General features: G+C 42.7%; 1 protein-coding gene across 1 annotated transcript in view; it reads right to left on the reverse strand.

Moving 5' to 3' along the window:
- Positions 1–17,717: 17,717 nt before the first annotated feature.
- Positions 17,718–19,302, reverse strand: part of LOC133009658 (ephrin-A5b-like) — a 68,796-nt gene continuing 67,211 nt past the window's right edge. Inside the window, exons 3-5 of the mRNA XM_061077195.1 lie at positions 19,152–19,217; positions 18,978–19,058; positions 17,718–18,257 (exon numbers count right to left, since the gene is read on the reverse strand). Coding sequence (XP_060933178.1) covers positions 18,133–18,257; positions 18,978–19,058; positions 19,152–19,217 — 272 coding nt within the window. The 3' untranslated portion in view covers positions 17,718–18,132. The remainder of the gene's footprint in view (positions 18,258–18,977; positions 19,059–19,151; positions 19,218–19,302) is intronic.

A 19,302-nucleotide genomic window follows, 5' to 3' on the forward strand; every position in this document is an offset into this window, starting at 1 on the left:
GCTCTGTGAGAATCCAGGCGCAGCCACATCTGCACCGCGAGAGAGAGAGAGAGAGAGAGAGAGAGAGAGAGAGAGAGAGAGAGAGAGAGAGAGAGAGAGATGACCCTGAGAAATCTTTCTTCTCCTTCACTCTTCTCAGGCCCAGAATATCTGAGACAAAGGTTCACATGTCTCGTTGCATTTGGACAAACAGCCTCTGAGGAGCAGTAATCACAAAGCTCGTTCCTCCGCCAACAGACCTTTTAAATTAAAATCAAGCTGCACAACTCGTACATATCAGAGTCTTGAACAAGCAGGATTCAATTTGATCAAGATCCATGAATTAGAACCTGGGAAATCGCACAATGATAAAATACTGAATGTGACCCTTGCCCCTGCTGTTGAGCCATTTAGCCACGCCCATTTCCAATTACTCCAGAAAATGTAAATATGAAAACACGATTCATTCGCCTGAATAAACAAACAAAAAGCAAGTCAGTGCTCGGGCCCTAATATCCTTCTAGATGTTTAGATATTTAAAGTAGAGGTCCCTCTTTTCTGTATTAAATGTCGAATTTCTATTGTTTTTCTTTCATATGTAATCTTGAAAACTATTGTCGTTCTTCTGTGATTCCAGAAACGTCTCACTTGGAACAAACATTTCTTGACCTTGCAGAGAAGATGAAAGATGTTCTGGAAGATATCTTTCAACTGGAGACATCTGATGACATCTGACGCGTAAACCAAATGTTTCTTCATTTTTCAGACACACTTATTTATTTGTCTGCCCTTTTAAGTTAGACTGATAAAGACCCATCAGTACAAAACTTTAATTGTGAAGTACATCGGCATATTACCTTACTTTGATGTATTTCTTTTCCAAGAAAACACCATCAACCTTAAAACCGACATTAAAATTACATGGAAAAGGAACTTAAGACAGACATCTAAGTTTGATTATATACTGTATATATTTTTTAACTTAATTTCAAATACAAGTTGAGGGATGTGAGAGGAAACTGAAGCACCCACACAACCCTACACATCATATTGTGGTCCTACGAGCTAGAGAGGCTCTTGAGACTCTCAGCAGAGAGAGAGAGACAGATAAAGAGAGAGAGCGAGATGTTTCTCTCATCTGAAGAAGAACTTGTAGATGGCCCCTCTGGACACCTGACGCTTCACAGAGTCGGCGATGCACTTCTCCACCTCGGGCTCCTTCCTCCGCATGGCGACCAGCAGCTTCTCAGGACAGGTCCACTTCTTGCACAGGTCTTTGAAAATGGCACCGTAATGTTTTGTCACCTTTTTTGAGTTGAATTCAATGTAAGAGAGCAACACGTCCGGCGAGATAAAACTTTCAATCTCCTCCTCTGCAAAGTGCATCTGCCTGAGGATCTGGATGTAGTAGTTAAGGGCTTGCTTCTCAGCGTCTGTCAGCTCGTTAGCTCTCCTCATTTTGATCTTGTTCTTATTGTTCTTCTTGTCCTTCTTCTTCTTCGGGTCACTGACATTTGGGATCTCAGGTGTTACTAGTGAGAGGGTGTGGCTTTCTCTCAGCTTGGTCAAAAACAAGTCCATGATGGACACAATATTTGCCGTCTGCTTCAGTATGTCTGAGGACATCTTGATATTTGACTGAAGCAATGCCCTTGTTGAACCTGGATCGCTTTTCAGAGTCTTGACGTATATGTAGAGGAGATCAATGATTTCTTTAGTGAACACCAGAACTCTGTTAGGTGAAATGTTGTTCACTTTCTCATCTTCAGCTGTCAGACTTCTCTTGACTTTTGGTTTCTTCTTGCAACATCTCTTGACTTGACATCTCCATGCCGTGGCAAACGTCTTTTCAAAATTGTTCTTGATCTTCCTCTTTTTTCCGGTGCTGCTCTTTTTGGAGCTCTTTCTCTTTTTGGACTTCACGATGACTTCCTCGATGGTCTTCCATTCGTCACTGCGGCCGCTGCTGGGTCTGGAGCTACTCATTGAGTTAATTGTTGGGTCATTTGTTGATAATGAGGAGATCTCGCTCACGAAGCTCTCTGCAGGGTTCTGCTCCTGTGAGGGAGTCCTCCTGCTTCGACTCTGTCTCAGTTTGCCACCGTACAGGCGTTTGATGTTGGTAGCAAAATCCTTGAACATTTTGCTGAAGATGGAGACCACCTGGTGCAGTTTGCCAGGGTCTGTGACACGGGTCAGTAAAAGCTCCTCAGGGGGAACATTGATGGAACTATCACTCACGCTGGAGTTGATAGTGTCCGTCACCTCCTGCACAACCAGGTCTGTGAGATTCGCCAAATCCACAGACTCCAATTTGCCTCCGGGTGCAAAACTCGCCCTGATTGTGTCGCCCACACTAGTCCGAACATCCTCCTGAGTTATAGTTGAGAAAGAATCTTCCTGACTCTTCAGCAGAGCTGTTGAAACAGTCGCTAAAATGTCAAGAAAAAGCTCTGCCAACAGAACCTTTGTGATGTTGTCGGGTTTGCCTAACTTTAACAGGCCCCACCCCTCGGAAGAGGTTCTTGTAAAGAAGTTAACAATGAGCGGGCGAATGGTCTCCACTTTGATGTCAGGTTGAATATCTGACAGGGTCGCCATGGTGATTGCTGCCCCTGCTTTGTTTCAGCTTCTCTGAAACTAGGGATGCAAGTGGTGAACTATTTGTATCTATAACGCAGTCTTCTCATCCGGGGTCAGAGCCTCTTCTTCTGTTACATTTCATGACATCTAACAAGGAAGCATTATACATAAGCCTATAAAGAAGTCTTGAAAGACAGAAATCTTCAAAGAGAAAAGGCTTCAAAGACAAGTGTTATCATTCCAAGAAGTTCTGTTTTGGTAAATAGTGAGATGGAGGGCATGTAAAGCCAACTAGGAGTTTATTGGTCAATGCACTAGGATTCAAAAGTATATAGATATAAGCAACTTCCTGTACTTTGTATTCAGGAAACACCGTTTCAAACACAGACCATATTTGGATTTCAGAATCGTTGGATGTGCTCCTGGTAGATATGATAGGAGGTCAGGAGAACATGTGTGGGAGATGTTTGGGGCACAATTAGGAGCATGAGGAGAATCAAGTCCTGTGTCTGCTCCTCGGGTCGAGGTGGTGAAAAGTCGTTGAATCTTAGGAGGAAACAGTTGATGATGAGTTACTAGTCAAGTCTTCAGGGGCATTCTGAAGGTAAACATCCAAAAACAAAGCTTCTTTGTCCATGTTGGGAGAGTGAAGGGACAGAGAGGGAGTTTTAGTATTAAAGTAGCCAGAGACATGTGATTAAGTCAGAAAAGTTGTATCCCTACTTTACCGTTAACACCATCCTGGCTGTTCCCCTCAGATGTTTTGTGACTACCGGAATAAAGGCCAATGAAGAGGTGGAACTCTGATGTTGTGCAATAATGGTTAGGAATGATACCATAAGCTGGTGTGCCTTTAGGCGTTCAATAAATTTGGTTATCAAAATAAAATATAAAACATTAATATTTAAAATATTAATATTAAATCATAACTTTAGTTTGTTTAAGTTCTCGCGGGGCACCACCCTTCACAGAAGGGAAGAGATAGCCAATTTATTGATTAAGATCAGTCTCATTTAGATCTAGTTCACTTAGAAATCTTAAATATTTACTATTAAAGATTATATAATGAGCAGTTAAGGTTTATAGAGTTCTTGACAGTGTAACGGTTGGCAAACTTCACTTATGCAACATTAATGAAAGGACAAGGTTAAAAGAAAACATTTATTATAAACATAATAAGTATAAAAACACCAATTACTAAACAAAATACTAACTAACAAAGATGTGTGTGTGAGTGTGTGTGTGTGTGTGTGTGAGAGGGGATCTCTGGTAGCTAACAAAGAGAGTCACACCTTCCTGTGGTCTTTTAAGATGGTCTCTAAGATAACAGCCCCCCCCCCTTCTTCTGGAGTGGGGGAATGGGTACGAAGGTAGTGAGATGCAGTGTTTGTGAGAATGCTAATTAGAAAATGGCAGGGTCTGTGTAGAGCCAACTCACATTAACTTTCATTTAGCATGTAACACAATATCACATAACAACACCACACAGAATCAAATAAACAGTCTTGCTTAGTTCTAGTGTCATTATTAAGCCCAGTTTGTTACCAGTCCTTGAACAGGGAGAAAGTTGCTGTGCAGTCCGGTTGGCAGTTCGTCATGCCGGCTGTGTGAAGTCTTCTGGCTCGGGTTAGACAGTCTTAGATTTGTTAGTGCGGCCGCTGCTGGGTCTGGAGCTACTCATTGAGTTAATTGTTGGGTCATTTGTTGATAATGAGGAGATCTCGCTCACCAAGCTCTCTGCAAGGTTCTGCTCTTGTGAGGGAGTCATCCTGCTTCGACTCTGTCTCAGTTTGCCCCCGTACAGGCGTTTGATGTTGGTAGCGAATGCCTTGAACATTTTGCTGATGATGTAGATCATCTGGTGAAGTTTGCCAGGGTCTGTGACACGGTTCAGTAAAAGCTCCTCAGGGGGAACATTGACGGGACTACTCCTCAAGCTGGAGTTGATAGTGTCCGTCACCTCCTGCACAACCAGGTCTGTGAGATTCGCCAAATCCACAGACTCCAATTTGCCTCCGGGTGCAAAACTCGCCCTGATTGTGTCGCCCAGACTGGTCCGAACATCCTCCTGAGTTATACTTGAGAAAGAATCTCCCTGACTCTTCAGCAGAGATGTTGAAACAGTCGCTAAAATGTCAAGAAAAAGCTCTGCCAACAGAACCTTTGTGATGTTGTCGGGTTTGCCTAACTTTAACAGGGCCCACCCCTCGGAAGAGGTTCTTGTGAAGAAGTTCTCAATGAGCGGGCGAATGGTCTCCACTTTGATGTCAGGTTGACTATCTGACTGGGTCGCCATGGTGGTTGTTGCCATCGCTTTGTTTCAGCTTCTCTGAAACTCTTCTAAAGTTTTCTCAATGGAATCGTTTGATCGCACAGAGGCAGGCTGTGGATACAACGCCTATTTGTATAGAGACGCAAATGGTGAACTGTTTGTATCTATAACGCAGTCTTCTCATCTGGTCACTGTCTCTTCTTCTGTTACATTTCTTGGCATCTAACAAGGGAGCATTATACATAAGCCTATAAAGAAGTCTTGAAAGACAGAAATCTTCAAAGAGAAAAGGCTTCAAAGACAAGTGTTATCATTCCGCGGTTCTGTTGAGCTGTGATGCTCTCGCTTGTTGAATTCCTTACCTGCAGGACATCGAATCGCTGCAAGGAGAATGGTAGAGCTTGAAGGGCGAGGAGATTTCTTTGAGAAGATGAGTTGGAAGACTGCACCTCTGACCTCCGGTTGTTGGGTAGAGAAGATTTGAGCTGGAGGAATCAGGTCAGGTGACCAGAGTGACCAATTGGAGTTGACCTGGTAGAACGTCGCACCTATGTGTGAAGATGCTCTGAGCAGAAGGATCCTGTGGCCCCCTGGGAGACTGAGTTCCTTGAATGTCTCAGAACAATGGAACCTGTGGCTTCTTGGGAGATTGAGTTCGCTCCAGCACATGCGGCTTTCTCAAGACAAAGAACATGTGCTTTCAGGTTTTGTCCACACATTTAGGCTGAAAGAGAGGCCTGCTTTTTGCACACAAACCATGTCTCAACACTGATGAACTCTGAATTAGTTCATGAAAGCCACAGAAAATCTTAAGTGGAAAAGCTCCTGGTGATGAGAGCCACTTGTGGAGTATTTTATTATCTACCATGTGTCTGTCACGTCATATATATACATTTGCATTTGCAATTTTTCTTCAGAGCAAAACGCACCTCCCTCAGGAACAGTGTTGTCTTCATAAACAGGTGATGGGTAAAGAAAGCCAACGCAGGTATGTAATCACCACAACACAAGTGCACTGGACATGAAAACAATTATGTTGAATTTTGTCATGTAATTGGTGATGAAACTTGTGCAGATTGGACGATGTCTGGTCAAATGAAACACGTCACAGCCGCTAATATGGAGGATCCGTCTTAAACCACACGTCAGGTGGTGTTTGATGACAAATCCCAATGATCAGTTCAAATTAAATATCCTATGATTAAACAGTTTGGAGGAGCGACGCAAGGAAACAACACAGAGCGGCCAAATGCTCAGACTGAAACAAAATAAATTAAGTGCAGTTAGATTTTTCATTTGTAATAATTGGCTGTGTCCCTCGGCCCCACCGGCCCTGGGAGTGGTGCCTCTTAGTGGCACATGCTTGACTAATGGGCCGCGGTTATTCATCCATCAAACCGTGTGAGCAGGCGTCGGCGAGCCACCGTGCACAGTCCTGATCCCCACGCACGGTGAGTGCCACATGGGAAACAGAACCAGGTGTCACCTCACTGTAAAGCTATGCTAATTAGCCCCGGCAATAAAAACATTCGAGATAATTAGGAGCTAAAAAAAGGCATGTAAAAGGAAGGAATGTCAAAATGTCCGAAGAGGGAACTCAAACTGCGGCTCACAAAAGAAGGAATGTCGAAGACCAAACACCAGCTGAGGGTGAACGTGCTCCGGTCTGTCTGCAGGGCTTTGTGGGTTTTATTTTGTGTGTGTGTGTGTGTGTGTGTGTGTCTGTGTGTGTTAAGGGGTTTGTGTACAAAGCCACAATGTCTGAGAAAAATCCAACCCCTTCCACAGGTCGTCTGAGGGGTTTTATTTGATATTTCCTAAAATTTCTGCAAAAGTTGTCTAGAGCCACTTAATGCTCAACTTTAATTTTCAAATCTAGTAATATTTTGACTTACCTAGGCCTTCTGCATTTGTTTGTTTGTCTAGTAAAGTTCCAGGTTCAAATTAGCAGGGTGTACATAAGTCTATTTAAAGGTTAAAAAATGTGATTATGTCCAAATTGTATGTAAACAGGTATACACATACATTTATAAATGTATTAATCTCAATCATTTTATTGTTTAATTAAACATTTTCCAGCAAAAACTATAGATTTTGACCCGCGGTTGTCATTGGATCATGAAGGTCATAAGGATTCCTACTCTGGGGACCATGATTGTCTTCATTTAGTAATTATGGAACCATTTCTGTTGGACCAACTGTAACGATGCTGGCAAAATGTCCACAATCTTTCCTCTTAAACCGAAACCTCTCTCTATAGCTCAGACTGTGAATACTTATATTTATAATGAGACTTTTCACTTCCCTTTAATCCCAGGGGTATGAGGCATATTTAGCTTTACAACTCCATTTTAAGAATTATCTCGAGATCCTCTTCCCACAACATCTGGAGTGTCTGGTGCATGTGGCACGGTTTCATACAGGTCACGATGATGAGGTGAGTTTTTTTACTCTACAGAAGTTCTGACAGGACAGTTTCGGTCTCTTAGATTATCACGTTGTAAACAGTGAGCAGCTGTAGGAGCTGCAGAGAGGAAGCTTCCTGCACCGAAGGAAACGCAGCTGCGTGGATGTGAGGCAGTAAACCGGTCTGTAAAGAAGTAAAACAGGAAGAGCTGCGAGATTCCAGCACATCTGGGCGTTGGACGAGGTATTTATGAGAGTCAGGTAAAGGACTGGAAACACCAGGCTGCCATTCTGCCTGGAAGTCTGTAACACAACAAGTTCTCAAAGCTAAACAACCACATCGATCGCTGGTTACAAATCTGCTCAAATGTGATTGGTCAAAACCAGAGAGCATCCAACCCCCAAATCTTGTCCCTCGCCTTGAGGTTTCTTCACGTACACAAATTGAAACTGTTCACGGAATAAAATAAGTTATTATGTGTGGAGCTGATTAAAACCACGGCCACGTTCATGCTCTTTTGGCCCAGCGGGTCAGTTGGAGTCTCGGTCCTCCGTGGTCTCATCACTGACATTTGCAGACACTTCACCAGGCGGACAAATATTTAAACACGGCCGACAAACAGTTTATATCCTGGTCTGCATCAGAGAGACGCTGGCACTTCAGCTCAGAGTCATTCCTCACTTCCACCGCTGCCATTAACAATAACATCTGCTGAAATTCAGAAGGCATCCCGGCCCGAGTTTGAGCCGGGACGACTTAACACAAGTGTGTTTGTACGTTCCCACAGAAGAAGGAACATGTGAGCTGACGTTCACAAGTAAAAGGTCAACATCTCCGTCATGAATGTCCTTATAAAGCTGCTGGGACAAGCTGCTGGGACAAGGACGATTCCAGGATCTTTCTCCAGGAACTCTTTGCTGGTGTGATTGTGACGTCCCACCCGTACATGCACTCGACCAATCAAAAGTCACACTCAGCTGTCAATCATGACGGTTCACCTTGATTTTATATCATCAAATAACCAATCAGAACCGAACTCCATCAGAAACTGGAACAAACATCAGTGTGATATCTGAAAATGCCAGAAACCACTTTAGAGAACATCAGATGTGTACTTCTTCTTTGTTTGCTCTGGTGTCCTATCTGCTAACATGGAGGAGGCAGGCTTTATGACGTTTTTCTGCAGCCAGCCACCAGGGGGCGATCCAGTTGCTATGGCCATCATAGCATCTTTATATACAGTCTGTGAGACAGACAGTCTCCAGTTGGACGGACACGACTTCAATCAGCTCGTACATGGACAGTTTCAAGAGCTCCAAGCTAATGAATCGTGACATGTTCTAAAATTAAAAAAACGAAATGCTCAGTTTTTCATTGCTCGCACTTTTATTGTGTTTTCAGTCACAAAGCGACTGAACCACTTCAAAAACAACGATTCTCTCTGAGGGCGAAAGCTCCTGCGTTTAAACTGTCTTCAAGAAAAAAGATTTTTATTATTTGCCTTAAGTTACGATCGGATGCTCCAGATTTGATTTCCAGAACTGCTCCAGTTACCTCGTAACACTTTGCACACTAACTCTGCCCGGGAGGAGGTTACCTCCACAGCGACAGGTTGTGTGTGTGTGTGTGTGTGAGAGTGTGTGTGTGAGTGTGTGAGAGTGTGTGTGTGTGAGTGTGTGAGAGTGTGTGTTGTTGAGCTGCCCTGTCTCTGAGCTGGCTCCTGGGAGCGCAAACAGTGACATTGTTGTGAAGTGTGTGTCTACATTACAGTAACAGTAAGTGTGTGTGTGTGTGTGTTGTGTGTGTGTGTGTGTGTGTGTGTGCGTGTGTGTGTGTGTGTCTCCCGAGGCCCCGGGCTGGGAGAACACCTGCCTCTGTGGTGCCTGCAGCTCCGTGCTTTTCCCGTGTGTTTTCGGCTTCATGTTGTTGTGTAACTGTTACTGAAACACAACTCACTACTACTCACACGTCCAACTGGGTTATGAGTTATTAAACTGATGCTGTGAACATGAGCATAAAACATCTGCAGAATCGTATTTATTTGTATATCGTGTTTCCTCTCCGTCCATAAATGTCCTGGTGCCTTTACTGCTGCTGCCTTCAAGTGGGATTTGATTTAATGAGATCATGAGAAGTCAGTTTCAACAACACTGCAGTTTGGAATGAGAGGTTCGTGATGTGAGTTAATAAAGAGCTGAACTAATCCTGGTGAACTTGTTCAGCTCAGAAGAGAAAAGTGTCCCATTGATTCTGAGTGAGTCACCTTTCAATCAATGTGTTGCATCTGTTGTAATGAATAACAAACACATTTCTTCTGCATCTCCAGACAAGAGGAGAAGTTCTTTTACTCTCCTTGAATCTGAATCTTTCAGCTCTGATGTATGTTTTTAAAAAAGCCGATCAGAGCAAGATCCAGTGACAGTTAAGATCTTGATTAAATATTTTCTACATATTTTCCCAGTGTTAATTCTTCATTCATCTAATATCACAGTATTTACTTACATCAAAATCATGGTCTCTTATCTGCAGGAGCATTAGAGCCAAAACATATGAGGAGAAGAAGATTTTTATTCCAATTTCTCTTTCAAGAATAAAGTTAAAATGTTGAGAATAAAGTCAAAACTTTTTTTTTTTTTTTTTACATGTATTTTTATTGGTTGTTAGACAAGATGTACACTGTCACACATGTTGCAATATTTCAATTAAATTTCTTTTTGTGTCAATGTACAATGAAACAGTAGCATTTTAACAATTTACATTTTTATATTTTTATAAACTAATGTCAGCACAAGGTCTTGTGAAGACGAAATGGCAAACTCTTTGTTCACAATCAGTTTTAGTAACGATGCAATTATCTATTTTTTGAGAAATAAACAGTGTTTGAGGAAACTGTTCCGATAACTGCGTCTGTTCAAAGAAGGAAAACCACACAAACTGGGAAAGATGGAAAGAACCACTGTAGAGAGAGGAAAGATTGATTATCAGACGGGATGCTCCACACTGGGCCGTTTTGCCAATATTGATTCTTTTTCCTCAGCTATGGGTTTTACCATTCACTCCTGTATTTGTCTGAGTATTAGACTCGGCCGGCTGCAGCAGCCTTGGGTCGATCGCAGTGTTTTCTCTGGCTCGCTCCTCTCAGCGAGCCCATTCAGCTCGGAGCCTTGTACAGCGAGAGCACGGAGCAATGAATATGTTCTATTCCACTCAGTATTTATTTTTAGGTTTGAGTAGACTTACAGATGGCCTACATAAAACTGAATAGGGCTCCGTTTTAACAGCAGGGCAGAGAATTGGCCGGCGAGCTATTGTGCGGTCTCTATTATGGGAAAACGGGGGAGTTGGGTAATACGGCCTTTCCGCTGTACCACACGCACGCAGCCGAGATGATTTTTCTAGCGATGATTTCTGAAATGGGCTCGTCCGCCTCTCGGTCGAAGGTGACGCGGTGCGATTCTTTGGCTCCTGATATTAATATCTCATCTCCCTCAAACACTATTCATCAGACGACCGATTTCCATCTGCTCGGGCCTTCAGGGGAATCAAAGATGAGTGGAATGAAAGTTTGGAGATGTCCCTGTGAGATTAGATTAACACCAGACGCTGTTAAGATCAACAAGACGAGGAAATGAATCAGAGGAATGAAGGATTATGAATTAGAAGGTGTCAAACCTTTAACTTTTCTACGTTTCCCTTAAACTGTGATTCTTTTATTTGATACAACCTGAAAGAGCGATCAGTCATTCAGAGCTTTAATCAAACACAGAACCAGATCCAATGATTATCTTTCATGACGGCCACAGGCTCAAATTAGTCAATATTAATATTAAAAAGTCTGGAGAATCGGGTCCGGTTTTCTTTTCACACATGAACAACACAGCAGGAGGTTTTCTGCAAATCCTCCACATGATTCCGGTGAGAGGAGGAGCAGCCGGAGACAGGAAGTGACCTATTAACTAGTGACCTATAGAGATCGTTTGATTTCACAGAGATTCACTTAAAGAGGAAGCTGGGCTTGTGTCTGGATGCCCGGCACATGTCCGCTGAGGCCAGAGTCGAACCCACAGGTTTAATTCATTTAGCACAATTCTCCTGAGTGGCTGTGGCACAGGAGGGAGAGCGGGTCGGCCACTAACCCGATGCCACAGTGGAAGACAGCAACACAAAAGGGAGACAACACTGTGAAAGGTTTAAAGAATCCTCATCAAACATGAAATAAACTGTTCTGAGTGAATCTGTGAAGTCAGAAAAGCTGAAGGACAAACTGTTGATGTGAAAAGTAATATGTAAAGAAGCTTTGTGAGAAAGTGAATCGATTCCGAGTACTAAGACTTGGAAAACTCTGTTAATAAAGTTAATTTACTCATTGCTTTGCAGTGATTAGACCCATCAAAGTGTTTTCTACACGTGTGTCGGACGCTTGGCAAGCGAATAAACCATGTGGCCAAAAGTGTGTGGACACCAAACACTACAGCCGACATTAGTTAAACAGTAAGAACCAGACCAAGGCGTCCACAGGATTTTGCTCCTGATGTGGTGCAGATGTTTGGTGATAGCATCTGGCTCCATAAGCTCCAGATCACCTTCACGCTGTTGGATGAGCTGGAGTTCAGGTCCATTCAATTCCTCCATTCATTCTTTATGGATTTGTGTCGTATCAGCGGATTAACGTTTCCCCAGAAGAACCCAGAGCATGAGAAGCAGACGCTGTCCACATAGTTTTGTCCACTCAGTGTCTCCAGTTTATCTCAGACTCCACTTCCTGTTGTCTGGAGGTGGCAGGTTTCTTCACAGCGGCGTTAATAAAGGTGACGCACCTCGGACCCCCTGCTGAGGCGTCTGCGGAGGGAGGCGCGCTGCAGATGGAAGAGCTGACAGGAAACAGCTTCTTCTCTTTTACTGGTTTAAAAGGAAGTAATGGTTTCCTCCGCACGCTCTCAGGTGGTTTAACTCTCCCATGATGTTACGTCACTGTCCACTGGAGGAGAAACCACAAACTTTAGAAAGGATTACGATTTGTTCTTATTTTAAAAAAAGGAACAGAAATATCCACCCAGGGTTATAAAACTGTCTCTTTTCTTTGATTCACAGTGAAAGAGCACAGATGAGTTTTTAAGAACACGTCCCTCACGGTAATCTGTGAGAGTCTCACGTTAATCTCTCCAACAGCAGAGCAGACACACTGTGATTCTCTGAAGATTATCCTGCTCCTGTCAACAGGTTCCTGCTTTTATCCTCCGGGATCGGACCAAAACATCCCTCACTCCGGGAAACACTGAGTGAACGTTCAGAGAGACGAGGGGTAACCATGACTGCACGGTTCCTCCTCTGTGCTGTTCTCATGACAGCGTTCGAGCAGAAAAAAACTAAATCGTCCACAGCCGAGGACACAGAGAGAGAGAGAGAGAGAGAGAGAGAGAGAGAAAGAGAGAGAGAGAGAGAGAGAGAGAGGGGACGGAGAGAGGAAGTGACAGATTCTGTTTGTATCCATCAGAGTCAAAACACAGATAAGAGGAGAGCAGTTATCAGTGGGAAGTCCAGTTCTGCACATTCCCACCGAGCACCAGCTGTCAACATGGAGGAGACAGCAAACCAAGATCTGGGCTATTATGAAATAATGATATAACCTCAATAACTCTGTAAACTGGACCTGAACATTTAAAAAGATGCAGGTTTGGACAATATGATGCAAAATTCTATGAAGATAAAAATGTTAATATTACTCGATTTAAATAATTTATAAAACATTACGTCACAAGTCAGATTTTTGCTCCTGACTGAAGGTTCCGATTTTAAACTCTTCTTCAAACCCTCATCTCTTTTATTTTTTATCATATAAGTAAAAATGGTTACACAATGCATAAGCAATATAACAATGTATAATATTAATCGTGATGTTGCTATAAATGACATTTTTTCAAATGGAATTATAACCTTTTTTAATTTTTGATGTTGTTTTTAATTGTGTATTTTTTCACCGACTTTTCCAAATTGTTGTTCCAACTTGATGTTATTCTTATGTGAATTTATCATGTGGAAAAGTATTTTTTCTGATTATTCTGTCACCAGTTTAACGCACAGGTCAAACAATAGAAGAAATAAATCAGAGTAACCTATAAATATTCATGCAAAAATCAAATCAAGGATATTAACAAATACAACGTGATAAAAAAACAACCAGTTCAAGTGTGACCAGTGGATTTGTCCTTGCAGCTGATTCCGTTTATTTTCAACATCCCTGTGAACTAGACGCACTTTTCTTTATCAGTTGTTTTTTTCTCTTGGAATCTTCTTGGATGTTTTGTGTTTTCCGTCGTGATGTTTGTGAGACACACAACAGGGACATGTGTGTTTACTTCACCCTGAGCTGGATTCAGACAGAGACTCTGAAGGACACGTTCTTCAAACAGACAAAATAATGCTGTGGTGGGAATTTGTTTGAATTCCTGAGTTGCTTTGCAGTTTTTCAACCAAGAATCATTTAAAACTAGAATTCACTCTGAAGCGCTCATATCTCAACTGCCCCTTAAATGTAATAAAGCTGCACCAAAGTTCACACATTCCTCCTAAATCTATCGGATTTCTTTCATCAAGATCTCTGAATTATTCCTCACTAGTGACATTTTTAAATAATCTCACAATGTTAAAGAGTTTAAATCTTCCATGGCTTTATGGATGCCTGTGGGTCTAATGAATGACACCATCAGGTTTTCATCACAAAAGTTGGAGAACTCTCGTTTTGTAGCTTCATCCGTTCAAAGGGAATAAAATCAAGGAAGTTTTATTTTCTGTGTCTTTTGTGACTCTGTGAACTTTGTGGAGGAACCGCTGGAGTCCTGAGGAGATGGAAGAAGATTTCCTTCACCACCAGGAGGTCACGACTGGATTTCACTCCTCAGCTGCGTTTTATAACCATCGATAAATCAGCTTGTTAGTTACATCTGACCAGAGAACAGCGTGTTCTTGACCTTTCCTGAAGATTTCACGACAGCGCGCCGTCTAAATGCTTCGGTGCAGCGTCCTGGTGGAAGGTGGCAAAGTCAGAGGAGGAGAGGGAGGAGACAGAGGAGGTGGAAGTGAGGAATGGAAGCAGAGGAGGTGAGGAGCAGGTTTCTGGGCAGAGCTCCCGAAGCGCTGCACATTCCCGCAAGATTAATTGAAGCTGTTTCTGTTTCTGTTTTTTCAGCCTGTGAATTACCTCCAGATTATAGAGAAGCAGCTGCTCACCCTCTGATTGTGCAGCGAGTGACAACCTCCATTTCACAAACTGTCACTCATTAACATCCGCGTTAATAAAACAACACCAGACACAGGGATTACAACGACAAAGAAATATTTATTAAATCATTTTTGTTGCTTTGCTTTTATCTTGTTAGTCATAGCTGCTCCGACACGTGTATTTACAAAGAAATGGCCTTTTTGTAGAAAAGTCTAGTGAGGGACTGAGCAGGAAACCGACAGCAGAGGAGTCTGGATGAGAAACAGCAGAGGACGGAGCTCGTTTAGGCACAAGGTTCAAACACGACCATGTCGACAGAAAGCTGCGGCGCTGCGGCACGTCCCGGTGGCGTTCGGCTGAGGAAACATCACGTGGCGAGAATAACTCGAGTTTCCCAAACGCTGACAGAAGCACTCGTCCCTTCTCGGGATGGAGAGAAGCTTCCGGCCGCGTGGAACCGAACCACGTGAGGAATCGTCCTACTTCTAGCACACAAGAAACAACTTTGATATCTGATGTGGAAAACACGTTTTCTTTCATCCACAAACAAACACATCGAGCGTTTTCACGGCGGGACGAGAACTTAGCGAGAGGCCGTAACGTACGAGCACCTCAAGATGAGCAAAAGCAGATTCTTTATCTTTTTTTAAATAAAGGAGATTCTCCGATCTTTCTTCTCTTTGATTCGCGATCGCCGCCCGACCACGCTGAATGTTTGATATGCGCCACACTCCTCGCACTGACACACGTGCCCACAGGGGGCGCCATTACGATCCTGTCATTTTTTTTCCTATTTCATATAAAAGACATATAAAATGAATTAAAGCATTTATTATATCAAACGTTTCAGACTGTTTTTTTTCTCGCTAAGAACATTAATGTGTCAGTTAAACCGTTCCTTGAAAAGAGGTGTGAAAAAGGGGGAAGTATCTAAAATCGTATATGTTACAACAGGCTAATTGCTGGATACACAGTATCCACGAAAACAAACTGATCGGGTTTTGACGTCGTGGCGAAGGACTCCAGTGACTTTTATCGTGAAATGTACGCAGGCGGAAAAGGTGTCAGGAGGAAAATAGTTTTTTTTACATTTTTATCCCTCAAATTAAAAATCATTCCCTGATAATCAACATGCTGGAAACACATAAAGTTCATACCCTCAACATGCTTCATTTAATAATCATAAATTTAACGTCATCACCGGAAGTTATTTCCTCTTTCAGCTGAGATTTACTGTTTTTAAAATGATTTAATATTGAAATAATTTTAAAGTGAATATAAGAAATAATACAAGGTTATTGAGACTCAGTAATATCAGAGATTTCTGTGACTATTTGAGATCTTTTTTTTAAATTTTAAACTCATTGACTTGAGATTTGATGTTATATTGTGTAATATCTTTTTTTTTAATGTCTGACCCTGATGACATCACAGTGACATCATCAGGGTTCAGGTTGGATCTCGCTGACACCGAGAAGTTTCGCTGGTTTTAGGGCCACTGACGAGAGAAATAATTTGTATTCTTATAATAATGAATATTTGTTAAATAGATTTACATCTTTATTCATATATTATTTGTATTGTAAAATTACTTTGTTTTAAATGTATGACTTCTTCTTCTAAAAGTATTATTATTCCTTTTCTCTCTATTACACAACCTTAATGTTCTTTTTTTATGGTAAAACTCAACTTTATTCTACTGACATGACTTTAATAAAAGAGAATTATTAAATCAAAATGACGATTTTAATCTCACAGAAGTGGCCCTAAACCGCTGTGCACAGTGAAATGAGCGGGAGCTACGTGTGTGTTGTGTTGTGTTGTGTAGCAGACGAGCAGGTTGTGTTTGGCAGTGAGCGCGTGTGAAGGTAACAGTGCTGCATCTGGTCTTTAAAACAAAAAAACACGAAGAAGAAGAAGAAGAAGAAGAAGAAGAAGGAGGAGAACGTGAGTATCGATCGGAGCAGGAGCAACACGCAGCTCCACGTTCCTCCTCCTCCTCTCCCCCCCCCCCCCTAGTCTGGGGTCTCGGTTTCACTCGGTCCAGGGGGGCAACCGGACACCTCGCTCTGTCTGGCCCATCTCCCCCCCCCCGCTGGTCGATGTTTCATCCCAGAAATAACCGAGGTGGCCCCTGGTGGATCTTCTGTACGGACGCCGCTTTACATGACATCAAAGAAACGCAACCTCACACGCACGCCGCCGCCGCCGCCACCTGCTCTGCAACCCACTTCCTGTCCCACGGAAACATCTCCAGCTACAGGAGACTTGTGCTGTTCCACCAGAGGAGAAACCCCCTCCGTTTAAAAAAAAAAACCAAAAGACTAAAATCATCTTTTAAACCTCATGTTAATCACGGACACATCCCTGAACTTTGTAGGAAATTTGCCTCTATATATACAACAGTTGTGTTATGACAGTGATTCACAAAAGCAATAGTGTAATAGTAAAAACGACATTTGTGACATTCATTAATGACAAAAAACACAAATATTCTACCACTTCTACACCCTGATGAACATCAGACGGCTCTTTTCTTTTTTCTTCCTGGACTTGGTTAAAAAATAAAAAACAAAAACAATTAGAATCCATCTTGAGCATTCGATGGGAGCAGATACACAAACGGTTTCTGTGTGATTGTATCAAATGAACGTTGTGTAACGTGAACTAACTGTAATGGGTTAGGTGGTTTTCTTTTTTATTGCCTTTCTACTTTGTACGAACAGACTAGAACCAGAAAACAGAAAAAAGCACGAGGACTTCACAATAAATAGGAAAATACATTTCGCCTGGCAAAATTACCAAATCCACTTCTACACTCTGTTCAAATAGTTTACTGTACACCCGTGTTGGCTGCTACACTTATGAATTATGTGATTTATCAAAAAAAAAGAAAAACAGACAAATACATTAATCCATCATTAAATCGCCCCTAAACAACCACTAAGAGATGAGTGCTTCTTTAAACTTCTTTTTAATTCTTTTTTTTTTTTAAACTCTCTCCACAGTCCTTTCCAGCCTGAGAGGAAGGTTAAGTCATCAAACCGCTTGGCAACAGTCTCCTAGCAACAGCATCCTCATTGTGTTTCCTCTTCTTTAAAAAACCTTCTCTCTGCTTTGACGTGAGATTTAATCATGTTACATGTTGGGCGGGGGGGCTGGGGGGAGGGGGGGTTCTGAAAACAAAAATGTCAAACGTCTGTAAACTCTTGATCCTGCTGTGAACTGGGAACTGATTGTGTTTTAATGTGTGTGTGTGTTTAAAAGCGTGTGTGTGTGTGCTTCTCTTGGACACAGATACATGTGTAATATCTGCAGACCGTGAACAGCAGCAAGGCGACAGGTCAGAGACTCGTTCGGCGCCGGTGCGACCACCTTCGCACCCGGGAGCCGCAAAGTCCGGAATCGAACTAGTTGGCATTTTCCAAAAAGTCAAAAAACAACAACGGCTTCGGCGTCGAAGTCCCGTCGTCTCTCGTTCCCCCGAGAGAGACTCAGTGTTTTTTTTTTTACATTTTTATATTCTTTTTTTTGTTTTGTTTTGAAAAGTGCTCCTTCAGGGGAGAGGGGTTGGAGGGTAGGGCGGCCTGTGGTCCAATCAGGACAGTCCATTCCTGGAGAGGGGAGGGGGATGGGGTGGGAGGAGGGATGGCGATTTCCTCAGACCAGGTGCTATAAAGACAAGATGGCCGCCAGGAGTATGAGGGCGGAGCTGAGAAGGAGCACGGAGGTGTGGCGTCGCCCAGCGGAGTTGACGTCCCTCCGGGCCGGCTCCGGAGACTCGTGGCTGATTCCGTCTGAGGAGGAAGAGACGAGCGTTAGCGGAGAGAAAAACGAGTGTGAGCGAGAGCAGGCGAACATCAGGAGGTGGAACGAGGCGAGAGAATCAACCAGCAGCCGAATAAAAGTTTCACGTAAATTAGAAACCCTACAGGAAGATATAAACCAAAATATAAAAACTTTTAAACAAACCAATATCGGAAGGATCATTAGTTTAATAGAGTGACAACGGCTCAGATTCATGTGTCACTGTGACGTCATCCATTGGTTTGTGAGCTGCTGTTTTGAAGCCTCTAAGCCACGCCCACCTACACCTGCGACCTGCACCCATTGGACGCCACCAGCTGTCAATCACCGCACTCAGAATCTACTTTATACAGAATAAATAGTTTACTAACAGCCGTAATGTTTATCTACAGCTCAATGAATCACTGATTTTTCCTGGTTTTTGTTTTAACAAACTATTCTTCATCAATATCTTTATCAACTTGTGAGATTTTTAGCGGCTTAGAAGCTTTAAGAGTCGTTCTGCTTTTAATTTAATTCTTCAATTCTTAAACCTCGGCTTCAAACCGGTCGTCCATAATGAAGTAATGAAAAGAAAACAAGAGAAAATTCAAAAGGAAATAAAAAAGAGAAATGATGGGACACACACACACACACGCGAACACGTGCATACACACACACACACACACACACACGCACACACACACTTATCACATTATCTTGCCACCCACCTCTGGGTTCCAGTGAGTTGTGGTTGTTGTCGTCGAACTCGACTCCTTCCTGAACGCTCCCGGAGTTTTTCACACAATTGTCTGAGGGCAACAAAGAGCAGATGTGAAGATTAGTGGAACGTCCCCACGTGCACGAAGCAGACACACAACACAACACAACAGTGTGTGACTCACTCTGAGGCCGGACGAAGACTTTGAGGCGAAGGCAGCTCCTCCTCCCCTTGTCGTCGGTGATGGAGGCTGTGGACGAACGGGAGCAACACACGTTACACACTCGGTCATTTCCAAACCCACTGAACGTGATCTAATCTGCGTCTGCGTCATT

This window comes from Limanda limanda, chromosome 1 (assembly GCF_963576545.1).
Source record: "Limanda limanda chromosome 1, fLimLim1.1, whole genome shotgun sequence".
NCBI classification, from domain to species: domain Eukaryota; kingdom Metazoa; phylum Chordata; class Actinopteri; order Pleuronectiformes; family Pleuronectidae; genus Limanda; species Limanda limanda.